This window comes from Salmo salar, chromosome 08 (assembly GCF_965601325.2).
Source record: "Salmo salar chromosome 08, fSalSal1, whole genome shotgun sequence".
In the NCBI taxonomy this organism is placed as follows: Eukaryota; Metazoa; Chordata; class Actinopteri; order Salmoniformes; family Salmonidae; genus Salmo; species Salmo salar.
Genome location: NC_138298.1, coordinates 30764109 through 30778915, shown reverse-complemented (window position 1 = coordinate 30778915; position 14807 = coordinate 30764109). Strand labels below are relative to the sequence as shown.

The 14807-nt window shown below is 51.2% G+C and overlaps 1 protein-coding gene across 2 annotated transcripts in view; it reads left to right on the top strand.

The window, feature by feature from the left end:
* The window catches only part of LOC106599229 (dynein axonemal heavy chain 6), a 206915-nt gene that overhangs the window by 104380 nt on the left and 87728 nt on the right, over window positions 1-14807 (top strand). For both annotated transcript variants that reach the window (XM_082978583.1, XM_082978584.1), the window contains one exon: window positions 481-621. In XM_082978583.1, coding sequence (XP_082834709.1) covers window positions 481-621 — 141 coding nt within the window. The remainder of the gene's footprint in view (window positions 1-480; window positions 622-14807) is intronic.

Here is a 14807-nt window from a genome sequence, read left to right as displayed (position 1 = left end):
ATATTCAGCTATTCATCCCAGTAGGATTCAGTCTAGAGTCTAGTGTCTAGTGTCTTGTTAAGGTCCTATATGAAGCGTGGAAGCAGCAGCTTTGTCCCAGCAGTAGTCTGTCAATAAGGCAGAGCAGCAGACTCTGGACACCTCCAGAACTCTGACCCCTTCACTTTAATTACACTGACTTTGGCCTCAGTCTAGACAACACTCAGTTGATTTCCTCTCAGGCGGTTTGAATTTGGCACTTGACTATACAGTGAGTCTGTTGCATGAGTTCATTTGTATGTGTTTACTTGAATGTATTTCTATAGATATGTGTGTGTGTGTCTCCCTGTGTGTTTAACCTGTGTGTGTAACCTGTGTGTGTCTCCCTGTGTGTGTCTCCCTGTGTGTGTCTCCCTGTGTGTGTAACCTGTGTTTGTCTCCCTGTGTGTGTATCTCCCTGTGTGTGTCTGTAACCTGTGTATCTCCCTGTGTGTGTGTTAGGTGTTCCAGTTCTTCATCTCTCGGGTCAGAGAGAAGCTGCACATTGTGTTGTGTATGAGTCCTGTAGGAGATGCCTTCAGGTCCCGCTGTCGTATGTTCCCCTCTCTGGTCAACTGCTGCACCATCGACTGGTTTGTACAGGTCAGGACACTACGCTCTCTGTGGGTGTGGGATTGCCTCTCTCTATGTATCTCTCTCTGTCTCTCTCTCTCTTTCTCTCTCTCTCTCTCTGTCTCTCTCTGTCTGTCTCTGTCTGTGTGTGTGGGATTGCCTCTCTCTATCTATCTCTCTGTCTCTCTTTCTCTTTCTCTCTCTCTCTGTCTCTCTCTGTCTGTCTCTGTCTGTGTGTGTATTTCTGTCTAATTAGTGGATTGTCAAACACACACACTCATTTACTTTCTGTACTGAGCAGTATGCTGTCACTGTGTGCTCTCAGGGTGAAACGCTCCTCCATTCATCTCCATCAGGAATGTGTGTCAGGCGTCCCGGTGTGTGTGTCAGGCTCTGTGGGTGTGTGTAATGTCTGTGTGTGTGTGTGATGGATCACAGGGCGTGGGCTCGCCCCAGGTGTCCATTGGCGAAGCGCGCCCCCCTCTTCTCTCGTTCCACCTCCTTTAATCTGCCTGTTTATTTTCATCCCTCTCCCTCTCCCTCTCCTCCGCTCCCATCCCTCCATCAAGGTGACCCCCACTGAGAAGGAGCAGCCAGGTTCAGTCAGGCGTTTATTTAGTCAAGACTTTATTCTGCTTGTTTAAAAGGAGTCTCTGACCCTCTCTCTCTCTCTCTCTATCGCTCTCTTTCTCTCTCTCCCTCCCTCTTTCTCAATTCAATTCAAGAGGGTTTATTGGCATGGGAAACATATGTTAACATTGCCAAAGCAAGTGAAAAGTGAAATAAACAATAAAAATGAACAGTAAACATTACACTCACACAAGTTGCAAAAGAATAAAGACATTACAAATGTCATATGTCTATATACAGTGTTGTAACAATGTACAAATAGTTAAAGGGAAAATAAATATAAATATGGGTTGTATTTACAATGGTGTTTGTTCGTCACTGGTTGACCTTTTCTTGTGGCAACAGGTCACACATCTTGCTGCTGTGATGGCACACTGGTATTTCACCCAGTAGATATGGGAGTTTATCAAAATTGGATTTGTTTTCAAATTGTTTGTGGGTCTGTGTAAGTGTGAGCAGAGCATGTTGAGCATCTGATACATACCTCTTAAGTTGCAGGATGGGGCTTGGGGGGGTGCATTAGTGGGGGTTGGGCCTGTTGTTCTGCTCACGGCCTGGGCATATGAGCTGCTGTCATGTTGAGGTCCTTGCAACAGGGGCGGGGGGAGGGCATGGGGGGTGTGGCTGGTGATGATTTGTTCTTGGTGTGGGTTCTCTCGGTGCAGGTCCTTCAGGAGGGGGTCTTGCAGGTCTGGGGTGGGTGTCTGCTGCTCTGTTGCTCCTGTGTGAGGGGCTGCGGTTGAGGGTGATGTCCTTCAGGGTCCTGGCAAAAGTTGGGATTGTTGCCTTGTAGAGGTGGACCTGGTCATAAAGGCTGTTCAAGTCCATGGTGGAGTGGTGGCCCAGGTAGACATTAGGTTTGAGGCACAGTCTCACAAAATGCTTGCATTCACCCGCTGTATGGTGGCAGGGTGGATGTATTTCCGTGGTAGCAGGGTGGAGATGACCACTTGTGCGTTGGGGAAAGTGGAAGAAGTTTTTTCAATCACTCCCTTGAGTGCTGTGGCCACCCTTTCCTGCTGGGCCACCCTTTCCTGCTGGGGCCACCTTTTGCTGCTGGGGCTACCTTTTCCTGCTGGGGCCACCCTTTCCTGCTGGGGCCACCCTTTCCTGCTGGGGCCACCTTTTCCTGTTGGGGCTACCCTTTCCTGCTGGGGCCACCTTTTCTTGCTGGGGCCACCCTTTCCTGCTGGGGCCACCTTTTCCTGCTGGGGCTACCCTTTCCTGCTGGGGCCACCCTTTCCTGCTGGGGCCACCCTTTCCTGCTGTGGCCACCCTTTCCTGCTGAGGCCACCTTTTCCTGCTGGGGCTACCCTTTCCTGCTGGGGCCACCCTTTCCTGCTGTGGCCACCCTTTCCTGCTGGGGCCACCTTTTCTTGCTGGGGCTACCCTTTCCTGCTGGGGCCACCTTTTCCTGCTGGGGCTACCCTTTCCTGCTGGGGCCACCATTTCCTGCTGTGGCCACCCTTTCCTGCTGTGGCCACCCTTTCCTGCTGGGGCTACCTTTGCCTGCTGGGGCTACCCTTTCCTGCGGGGGCCACCTTTTCCTGCTGGGGCTACCCTTTCCTGCTGTGGCCACCCTTTCCTGCTGGGGCCACCCTTTCCTGCTGGGGCCACCTTTTCTTGCTGGGGCCACCCTTTCCTGCTGGGGCCACCTTTTCCTGCTGGGGCTACCCTTTCCTGCTGGGGCCACCCTTTCCTGCTGGGGCCACCCTTTCCTGCTGTGGCCACCCTTTCCTGCTGAGGCCACCTTTTCCTGCTGGGGCTACCCTTTCCTGCTGGGGCCACCCTTTCCTGCTGTGGCCACCCTTTCCTGCTGGGGCCACCTTTTCTTGCTGGGGCTACCCTTTCCTGCTGGGGCCACCTTTTCCTGCTGGGGCTACCCTTTCCTGCTGGGGCCACCATTTCCTGCTGTGGCCACCCTTTCCTGCTGGGGCCACCCTTTCCTGCTGGGGCCACCTTTTCCTGTTGGGGCTACCCTTTCCTGCTGGGGCCACCTTTTCTTGCTGGGGCCACCCTTTCCTGCTGGGGCCACCTTTTCCTGCTGGGGCTACCCTTTCCTGCTGGGGCCACCCTTTCCTGCTGGGGCCACCCTTTCCTGCTGTGGCCACCCTTTCCTGCTGAGGCCACCTTTTCCTGCTGGGGCTACCCTTTCCTGCTGGGGCCACCCTTTCCTGCTGTGGCCACCCTTTCCTGCTGGGGCCACCTTTTCTTGCTGGGGCTACCCTTTCCTGCTGGGGCCACCTTTTCCTGCTGGGGCTACCCTTTCCTGCTGGGGCCACCATTTCCTGCTGTGGCCACCCTTTCCTGCTGTGGCCACCCTTTCCTGCTGGGGCTACCTTTGCCTGCTGGGGCTACCCTTTCCTGCGGGGGCCACCTTTTCCTGCTGGGGCTACCCTTTCCTGCTGGGGCCACCTTTTCCTGCTGTGGCCACCCTTTCCTGCTGTGGCCACCCTTTCCTGCTGGGGCTACCTTTGCCTGCTGGGGCTACCCTTTCCTGCGGGGGCCACCTTTTCCTGCTGGGGCTACCCTTTCCTGCGGGGGCCACCTTTTCCTGCTGGGGCTACCCTTTCCTGCTGTGGCCACCCTTTCCTGCTGTGGCCACCCTTTCCTGCTGGGGCCACCCTTTCCTGCTGGGGCCACCTTTTCTTGCTGGGGCCACCCTTTCCTGCTGGGGCCACCTTTTCCTGCTGGGGCTACCCTTTCCTGCTGGGGCCACCCTTTCCTGCTGGGGCCACCCTTTCCTGCTGGGGCCACCTTTTCCTGCTGGGGCTACCCTTTCCTGCTGGGGCCACCTTTTCTTGCTGGGGCTACCCTTTCCTGCTGGGGCCACCTTTTCCTGCTGGGGCCACCTTTTCCTGCTGGGGCTACCCTTTCCTGCTGGGGCCACCCTTTCCTGCTGTGGCCACCCTTTCCTGCTGTGGCCACCCTTTCCTGCTGGGGCTACCTTTTCCTGCTGGGGCTACCCTTTCCTGCCGGGGCCACCTTTTCCTGCTGGGGCTACCCTTTCCTGCTGGGGCCACCTTTTCCTGCTGGGGCCACCCTTTCCTGCTGGGGCCACCCTTTCCTGCTGGGCCTTCAGGTCATTTGTGCCCGTGTGAATTATGATGTGGCTGGGGGACCCTAGTCTGTCCTCTGACAACAGCTCCAGGACATGTCTAGTGTTTGTCCTCTGACAACAGCTCCAGGACATGTCTCGTGTTTGTCCTCTGACAACAGCTCCAGGACATGTCTAGTGTTTGTCCTCTGACAACAGCTCCAGGACATGTCTAGTGTTTGTCCTCTGACAACAGCTCCAGGACATGTCTAGTGTTTGTCCTCTGACAACAGCTCCAGGACATGTCTAGTGTTTGTCCTCTGACAACAGGTCCAGGACATGTCTAGTGTTTGTCCTCTGACAACAGCTCCAGGACATGTCTAGTGTTTGTCCTCTGACAACAGCTCCAGGACATGTCTAGTGTTTGTCCTCTGACAACAGCTCCAGGACATGTCTAGTGTTTGTCCTCTGACAACAGGTCCAGGACATGTCTAGTGTTTGTCCTCTGACAACCGGTCCAGGACATGTCTAGTGTTTGTCCTCTGACAACAGGTCCAGGACATGTCTAGTGTTTGTCCTCTGACAACAGGTCCAGGACATGTCTAGTGTTTGTCCTCTGACAACAGCTCCAGGACATGTCTAGTGTTTGTCCTCTGACAACAGGTCCAGGACATGTCTAGTGTTTGTCCTCTGACAACAGCTCCAGGACATGTCTAGTGTTTGTCCTCTGACAACAGGTCCAGGACATGTCTAGTGTTTGTCCTCTGACAACAGCTCCAGGACATGTCTAGTGTTTGTCCTCTGACAACAGGTCCAGGACATGTCTAGTGTTTGTCCTCTGACAACAGCTCCAGGACATGTCTAGTGTTTGTCCTCTGACAACAGCTCCAGGACATGTCTAGTGTTTGTCCTCTGACAACAGCTCCAGGACATGTCTAGTGTTTGTCCTCTGACAACAGCTCCAGGACATGTCTAGTGTTTGTCCTCTCACAACAGCTCCAGGACATGTCTAGTGTTTGTCCTCTGACAACAGGTCCAGGACATGTCTAGTGTTTGTCCTCTGACAACAGGTCCAGGACATGTCTAGTGTTTGTCCTCTGACAACAGCTCCAGGACATGTCTAGTGTTTGTCCTCTGACAACAGGTCCAGGACATGTCTAGTGTTTGTCCTCTGACAACAGGTCCAGGACATGTCTAGTGTTTGTCCTCTGACAACAGCTCCAGGACATGTCTAGTGTTTGTCCTCTGACAACAGGTCCAGGACATGCCTAGTGTTTGTCCTCTGACAACAGGTCCAGGACATGTCTAGTGTTTGTCCTCTGACAACAGGTCCAGGACATGTCTAGTGTTTGTCCTCTGACAACAGGTCCAGGACATGTCTAGTGTTTGTCCTCTGACAACAGGTCCAGGACATGTCTAGTGTTTGTCCTCTGACAACAGGTCCAGGACATGTCTAGTGTTTGTCCTCTGACAACAGGTCCAGGACATGTCTAGTGTTTGTCCTCTGACAACAGGTCCAGGACATGTCTAGTGTTTGTCCTCTGACAACAACTCCAGGACATGTCTAGTGTTTGTCCTCTGACAACAGCTCCAGGACATGTCTAGTGTTTGTCCTCTGACAACAGCTCCAGGACATGTCTAGTGTTTGTCCTCTGACAACAGCTCCAGGACATGTCTAGTGTTTGTCCTCTGACAACAGCTCCAGGACATGTCTAGTGTTTGTCCTCTGACAACAGGTCCAGGACATGTCTAGTGTTTGTCCTCTGACAACAGCTCCAGGACATGTCTAGTGTTTGTCCTCTGACAACAGCTCCAGGACATGTCTAGTGTTTGTCCTCTGACAACAGGTCCAGGACATGTCTAGTGTTTGTCCTCTGACAACAGCTCCAGGACATGTCTAGTGTTTGTCCTCTGACAACAGCTCCAGGACATGTCTAGTGTTTGTCCTCTGACAACAGGTCCAGGACATGTCTAGTGTTTGTCCTCTGACAACAGGTCCAGGACATGTCTAGTGTTTGTCCTCTGACAACAGCTCCAGGACATGTCTAGTGTTTGTCCTCTGACAACAGGTCCAGGACAAGTCTAGTGTTTGTCCTCTGACAACAGGTCCAGGACATGTCTAGTGTTTGTCCTCTGACAACAGCTCCAGGACATGTCTAGTATTTGTCCTCTGACAACAGCTCCAGGACATGCCTAGTGTTTGTCCTCTGACAACAGCTCCAGGACATGTCTAGTGTTTGTCCTCTGACAACAGCTCCAGGACATGTCTAGTGTTTGTCCTCTGACAACAGCTCCAGGACATGTCTAGTGTTTGTCCTCTGACAACAGCTCCAGGACATGTCTAGTGTTTGTCCTCTGACAACAGCTCCAGGACATGTCTAGTGTTTGTCCTCTGACAACAGCTCCAGGACATGTCTAGTGTTTGTCCTCTGACAACAGCTCCAGGACATGTCTAGTGTTTGTCCTCTGACAACAGCTCCAGGACATGTCTAGTGTTTGTCCTCTGACAACAGGTCCAGGACATGTCTAGTGTTTGTCCTCTGACAACAGCTCCAGGACATGTCTAGTGTTTGTCCTCTGACAACAGCTCCAGGACATGTCTAGTGTTTGTCCTCTGACAACAGCTCCAGGACATGTCTAGTGTTTGTCCTCTGACAACAGGTCCAGGACATGTCTAGTGTTTGTCCTCTGACAACAGCTCCAGGACATGCCTAGTGTTTGTCCTCTGACAACAGCTCCAGGACATGTCTAGTGTTTGTCCTCTGACAACAGCTCCAGGACATGTCTAGTGTTTGTCCTCTGACAACAGGTCCAGGACATGTCTAGTGTTTGTCCTCTGACAACAGCTCCAGGACATGTCTAGTGTTTGTCCTCTGACAACAGGTCCAGGACATGTCTAGTGTTTGTCCTCTGACAACAGGTCCAGGACATGTCTAGTATTTGTCCTCTGACAACAGCTCCATGACATGTCTAGTGTTTGTCCTCTGACAACAGCTCCAGGACATGTCTAGTGTTTGTCCTCTGACAACAGCTCCAGGACATGTCTAGTGTTTGTCCTCTGACAACAGCTCCAGGACATGTCTAGTGTTTGTCCTCTGACAACAGCTCCAGGACATGTCTAGTGTTTGTCCTCTGACAACAGCTCCAGGACATGTCTAGTGTTTGTCCTCTGACAACAGGTCCAGGACATTTCTAGTGTTTGTCCTCTGACAACAGCTCCAGGACATGTCTAGTGTTTGTCCTCTGACAACAGCTCCAGGACATGTCTAGTGTTTGTCCTCTGACAACAGGTCCAGGACATGTCTAGTGTTTGTCCTCTGACAACAGCTCCAGGACATGTCTAGTGTTTGTCCTCTGACAACAGCTCCAGGACATGTCTAGTGTTTGTCCTCTGACAACAGCTCCAGGACATGTCTAGTGTTTGTCCTCTGACAACAGCTCCAGGACATGTCTAGTGTTTGTCCTCTGACAACAGCTCCAGGACATGTCTAGTGTTTGTCCTCTGACAACAGCTCCAGGACATGTCTAGTGTTTGTCCTCTGACAACAGCTCCAGGACATGCCTAGTGTTTGTCCTCTGACAACAGGTCCAGGACATGTCTAGTGTTTGTCCTCTGACAACAGCTCCAGGACATGTCTAGTGTTTGTCCTCTGACAACAGCTCCAGGACATGTCTAGTGTGGTGTTGTGGTGTTGAAGTTGTGGTCCGGGTCTGAGGTGGGCTGTTCTGCTTGCTTCTCTGGGGGAGCGTCTTGCTCTCTGTCACACCTCAGCTTTCTCTCCTCCTCCTTCACTGCTGTTAGCTGTGCCATGTGTTCCTCTCCCTCCTCCTTCACTGATGTTAGCTGTGCCATGTGTTCCTCTCTCTCCTTCACTGCTGTTAGCTGTGCCATGTATTCCTCTCTTTCCTCCTTCACTGCTGTTAGCTGTGCCATGTGTTCCTCTCCCTCCTCCTTCACTGCTGTTAGCTGTGCCATGTGTCCCTCTCTCTCCTCCTTCACTGTTGTTAGCTGTGCCATGTGTTCCTCTCCCTCCTCCTTCACTGCTGTTAGCTGTGCCATGTGTTCCTCTCCCTCCTCCTTCACTGCTGTTAGCTGTGCCATGTGTTCCTCTACCTCCTCCTTCACTGCTGTTAGCTGTGCCATGTGTTCCTCTCTCTCCTCCTTCACTGTTGTTAGCTGTGCCATGTGTTCCTCTCTCTCCTCCTTCACTGCTGTTAGCTGTGCCATGTGTTCCTCTCTCTCCTCCTTCACTGCTGTTAGCTGTGCCATGTGTTCCTCTCTCTCCTCCTTCACTGCTGTTAGCTGTGCCATGTGTTCCTCTCTCTCTCCTTCACTGCTGTTAGCTGTGCCATGTGTTCCTCTCTCTCCTCCTTCACTGCTGTTAGCTGTGCCATGTGTTCCTCTCCCTCCTCCTTCACTGCTGTTAGCTGTGCCATGTGTTCCTCTCTCTCCTCCTTCACTGCTGTTAGCTGTGCCATGTGTCCCTCTCTCTCCTCCTTCACTGCTGTTAGCTGTGCAATGTGTTCCTCTCTCTCCTCCTTCACTGCTGTTAGCTGTGCCATGTGTTCCTCTCTCTCCTCCTTCACTGCTGTTAGCTGTGCCATGTGTTCCTCTCTCTCCTCCTTCACTGTTGTTAGCTGTGCCATGTGTTCCTCTCTCTCCTCCTTCACTGCTGTTAGCTGTGGCATGTGTTCCTCTCTCTCCTCCTTCACTGCTGTTAGCTGTGCCATGTGTTCCTCTCTCCTCCTCCTTCACTGCTGTTAGCTGTGCAATGTGTTCCTCTCTCTCCTCCTTCACTGCTGTTAGCTGTGGCATGTGTTCCTCTCTCTCCTCCTTCACTGCTGTTAGCTGTGCCATGTGTTCCTCTCTCTCCTTCACTGCTGTTAGCTGTGCCATGTGTTCCTCTCTCTCCTCCTTCACTGCTGTTAGCTGTGCCATGTATTCCTCTCTCTCCTCCTTCACTGCTGTTAGCTGTGCCATGTATTCCTCTCTCTCCTCCTTCACTGCTGTTAGCTGTGCCATGTATTCCTCTCTCTCCTCCTTCACTGCTGTTAGCTGTGGCATGTGTTCCTCTCTCTCCTCCTTCACTGCTGTTAGCTGTGCCATGTGTTCCTCTCTCCTCCTCCTTCACTGCTGTTAGCTGTGCAATGTGTTCCTCTCTCTCCTCCTTCACTGTTGTTAGCTGTGGCATGTGTTCCTCTCTCTCCTCCTTCACTGATGTTAGCTGTGCCATGTGTTCCTCTCTCTCCTTCACTGCTGTTAGCTGTGGCATGTGTTCCTCTCTCTCCTCCTTCACTGCTGTTAGCTGTGCAATGTGTTCCTCTCTCTCCTTCACTGCTGTTAGCTGTGGCATGTGTTCCTCTCTCTCCTTCACTGATGTTAGCTGTGCCATGTGTTCCTCTCTCTCCTTCACTGCTGTTAGCTGTGGCATGTGTTCCTCTCTCTGCTCCTTCACTGCTGTTAGCTGTGGCATGTGTTCCTCTCTCTCCTCCTTCACTGCTGTTAGCTGTGGCATGTGTTCCTCTCTCTCCTCCTTCACTGCTGTTAGCTGTGGCATGTGTTCCTCCCTGTTTTTCTGTTTTGTGGGTTTGTTCTGTTTGGATTGTGTGGACTAGCTCTCTGAGCTCCACCATGTCTCTCTCCAGCTCTGTGATTTTATCCCTCTCAATCATGGAGGAGCGGTGCAGTTGTGGGACCTGGGTGTGTTCAGTGCTGGGGGGGTGACTATCCTCGTCTGCAGGACAGTTTGAAGAGGTGTGAACTGACTGATTCAGGATGGGGGAGTCGTCACAGAGAGAGATCTTTTCCTGCTGTGCTCTCTCTTTGATCCTGTTAAAGTCCTGCTGGAACTACATGAGGATGCCCAGCACCATTACTGTCCCAGACTTGTACATGTTGACAGAGGTTGTTTCAATTTCCTCAATGTCTAGTATTCTGAGTTTCCACCCTGGGCCAATACCCTCTCTAATGACATAGAGGTAGTGTGTTCTCATAGCACTGTGCCATGCCAGGGGATGGTCTGGTTAATATAGCACTGTGCCATGCCAGGGGATGGTCTGGTTAATATAGCACTGTGTCATGCCAGGGGATGGTCTGGTTAATATAGCACTGTGCCATGCCAGGGGATGGTCTGGTTAATATAGCACTGTACCATGCCAGGGGATGGTCTGGTTAATATAGCACTGTGCCATGCCAGGGGATGGTCTGGTTAATATAGCACTGTACCATGCCAGGGGATGGTCTGGTTAATATAGCACTGTGCCATGCCAGGGGATGGTCTGGTTAATATAGCACTGTGCCATGCCAGGGGATGGTCTGGTTAATATAACACTGTACCATGCCAGGGGATGGTCTGGTTAATATAGCACTGTGTCATGCCAGGGGATGGTCTGGTTAATATAGCACTGTGTCATGCCAGGGGATGGTCTGGTTAATATAGCACTGTGCCAGGGGATGGTCTGGTTAATATAGCACTGTGCCATGCCAGGGGATGGTCTGGTTAATATAGCACTGTGCCATGCCAGGGGATGGTCTGGTTAATATAGCACTGTACCATGCCAGGGGATGGTCTGGTTAATATAGCACTGTGCCATGCCAGGGGATGGTCTGGTTAATATAGCACTGTGCCATGCCAGGGGATGGTCTGGTTAATATAACACTGTACCATGCCAGGGGATGGTCTGGTTAATATAGCACTGTGCCATGCCAGGGGATGGTCTGGTTAATATAGCACTGTACCATGCCAGGGGATGGTCTGGTTAATATAGCACTGTGTCATGCCAGGGGATGGTCTGGTTAATATAGCACTGTGTCATGCCAGGGGATGGTCTGGTTAATATAGCACTGTGTCATGCCAGGGGATGGTCTGGTTAATATAGCACTGTGCCAGGGGATGGTCTGGTTAATATAGCACTGTGCCAGGGGATGGTCTGGTTAATATAGCACTGTGCCATGCCAGGGGATGGTCTGGTTAATATAGCACTGTGCCATGGGATGGTCTGGTTAATATAGCACTGTGCCATGGGATGGTCTGGTTAATATAGCACTGTACCATGCCAGGGGATGGTCTGGTTAATATAGCACTGTGTCATGCCAGGGGATGGTCTGGTTAATATAGCACTGTGCCAGGGGATGGTCTGGTTAATATAGCACTGTGTCATGGGATGGTCTGGTTAATATAGCACTGTGCCATGCCAGGGGATGGTCTGGTTAATATAGCACTGTGCCATGCCAGGGGATGGTCTGGTTAATATAGCACTGTGTCATGGGATGGTCTGGTTAATATAGCACTGTGCCATGCCAGGGGATGGTCTGGTTAATATAGCACTGTGCCATGCCAGGGGATGGTCTGGTTAATATAGCACTGTGCCATACCAGGGGATGGTCTGGTTAATATAGCACTGTGTCATGCCAGGGGATGGTCTGGTTAATATAGCACTGTGTCATGCCAGGGGATGGTCTGGTTAATATAGCACTGTACCATGCCAGGGGATGGTCTGGTTAATATAGCACTCTACCATGCCAGGGGATGGTCTGGTTAATACAGCACTGTACCATGCCAGGGGATGGTCTGGTTAATATAGCACTGTGCCAGGGGATGGTCTGGTTAATATAGCACTGTGCCAGGGGATGGTCTGGTTAATATAGCACTGTGCCATGACAGGGGATGGTCTGGTTAATATAGCACTGTGCCATGCCAGGGGATGGTCTGGTTAATATAGCACTGTGCCATGCCAGGGGATGGTCTGGTTAATATAGCACTGTGTCATGCCAGGGGATGGTCTGGTTAATATAGCACTGTGCCATGCCTGGGGATGGTCTGGTTAATATAGCACTGTGCCAGGGGATGGTCTGGTTAATATAGCACTGTGCCATGCCAGGGGATGGTCTGGTTAATATAGCACTGTGCCATGCCAGGGGATGGTCTGGTTAATATAGCACTGTGCCATACCAGGGGATGGTCTGGTTAATATAGCACTGTGCCATGCCAGGGGATGGTCTGGTTAATATAGCACTGTGCCAGGGGATGGTCTGGTTAATATAGCACTGTGTCATGCCAGGGGATGGTCTGGTTAATATAGCACTGTGCCATACCAGGGGATGGTCTGGTTAATATAGCACTGTGCCATGCCAGGGGATGGTCTGGTTAATATAGCACTGTGTCATGCCAGGGGATGGTCTGGTTAATATAGCACTGTGTCATGCCAGGGGATGGTCTGGTTAATATAGCACTGTGCCATGACAGGGGATGGTCTGGTTAATATAGCACTGTGCCATGCCTGGGGATGGTCTGGTTAATATAGCACTGTGCCAGGGGATGGTCTGGTTAATATAGCACTGTGCCATGCCAGGGGATGGTCTGGTTAATATAGCACTGTGCCATGCCAGGGGATGGTCTGGTTAATATAGCACTGTACCATGCCAGGGGATGGTCTGGTTAATATAGCACTGTACCATGCCAGGGGATGGTCTGGTTAATATAGCACTGTGCCAGGGGATGGTCTGGTTAATATAGCACTGTGCCAGGGGATGGTCTGGTTAATATAGCACTGTGCCATGCCAGGGGATGGTCTGGTTAATATAGCACTGTGCCAGGGGATGGTCTGGTTAATATAGCACTGTGCCATGCCAGGGGATGGTCTGGTTAATATAGCACTGTGCCATGCCAGGGGATGGTCTGGTTAATATAGCACTGTGCCAGGGGATGGTCTGGTTAATATAGCACTGTGCCATGCCAGGGGATGGTCTGGTTAATATAGCACTGTGTCATGCCAGGGGATGGTCTGGTTAATATAGCACTGTGTCATACCAGGGGATGGTCTGGTTAATATAGCACTGTGTCATGCCAGGGGATGGTCTGGTTAATATAGCACTGTGCCATGCCAGGGGATGGTCTGGTTAATATAGCACTGTGTCATACCAGGGGATTGTCTGGTTAATATAGCACTGTACCATGCCAGGGGATGGTCTGGTTAATATAGCACTGTACCATGCCAGGGGATGGTCTGGTTAATATAGCACTGTGCTATACCAGGGGATGGTCTGGTTAATATAGCACTGTGTCATACCAGGGGATTGTCTGGTTAATATAGCACTGTACCATGCCAGGGGATGGTCTGGTTAATATAGCACTGTACCATGCCAGGGGATGGTCTGGTTAATATAGCACTGTACCATTCCAGGGGATGGTCTGGTTAATATAGCACTGTGCCAGGGGATGGTCTGGTTAATATAGCACTGTGTCATACCAGGGGATTGTCTGGTTAATATAGCACTGTACCATGCCAGGGGATGGTCTGGTTAATATAGCACTGTACCATGCCAGGGGATGGTCTGGTTAATATAGCACTGTGTCATGCCAGGGGATGGTCTGGTTAATATAGCACTGTGCCATACCAGGGGATGGTCTGGTTAATATAGCACTGTGTCATGCCAGGGGATGGTCTGGTTAATATAGCACTGTACCATTCCAGGGGATGGTCTGGTTAATATAGCACTGTGCCAGGGGATGGTCTGGTTAATATAGCACTGTGCCATGCCAGGGGATGGTCTGGTTAATATAGCACTGTGCCATGCCAGGGGATGGTCTGGTTAATATAGCACTGTACCATACCAGGGGATGGTCTGGTTAATATAGCACTGTGCCATGCCAGGGGATGGTCTGGTTAATATAGCACTGTACCATGGGATGGTCTGGTTAATATAACACTGTACCATGCCAGGGGATGGTCTGGTTAATATAACACTGTGCCATGCCAGGGGATGGTCTGGTTAATATAGCACTGTACCATGCCAGGGGATGGTCTGGTTAATATAGCACTGTGCCAGGGGATGGTCTGGTTAATATAACACTGTGTCATGCCAGGGGATGGTCTGGTTAATATAGCACTGTACCATGCCAGGGGATGGTCTGGTTAATATAGCACTGTACCATGCCAGGGGATGGTCTGGTTAATATAGCACTGTGCCATGCCAGGGGATGGTCTGGTTAATATAGCACTGTGCCATGCCAGGGGATGGTCTGGTTAATATAACACTGTGCCAGGGGATGGTCTGGTTAATATAGCACTGTGCCATGCCAGGGGATGGTCTGGTTAATATAGCACTGTGCCATACCAGGGGATGGTCTGGTTAATATAGCACTGTGTCATACCAGGGGATGGTCTGGTTAATATAGCACTGTGCCAGGGGATGGTCTGGTTAATATAACACTGTGCCAGGGGATGGTCTGGTTAATTTAACACTGTGTCATGCCAGGGGATGGTCTGGTTAATATAGCACTGTGCCATGCCAGGGGATGGTCTGGTTAATACAGCACTGTACCATGGGATGGTCTGGTTAATATAACACTGTACCATGCCAGGGGATGGTCTGGTTAATATAGCACTGTGCCATGCCAGGGGATGGTCTGGTTAATATAACACTGTGCCATGCCAGGGGATGGTCTGGTTAATATAGCACTGTACCATGGGATGGTCTGGTTAATATTACACTGTACCATGCCAGGGGATGGTCTGGTTAATATAACACTGTGCCATGCCAGGGGAT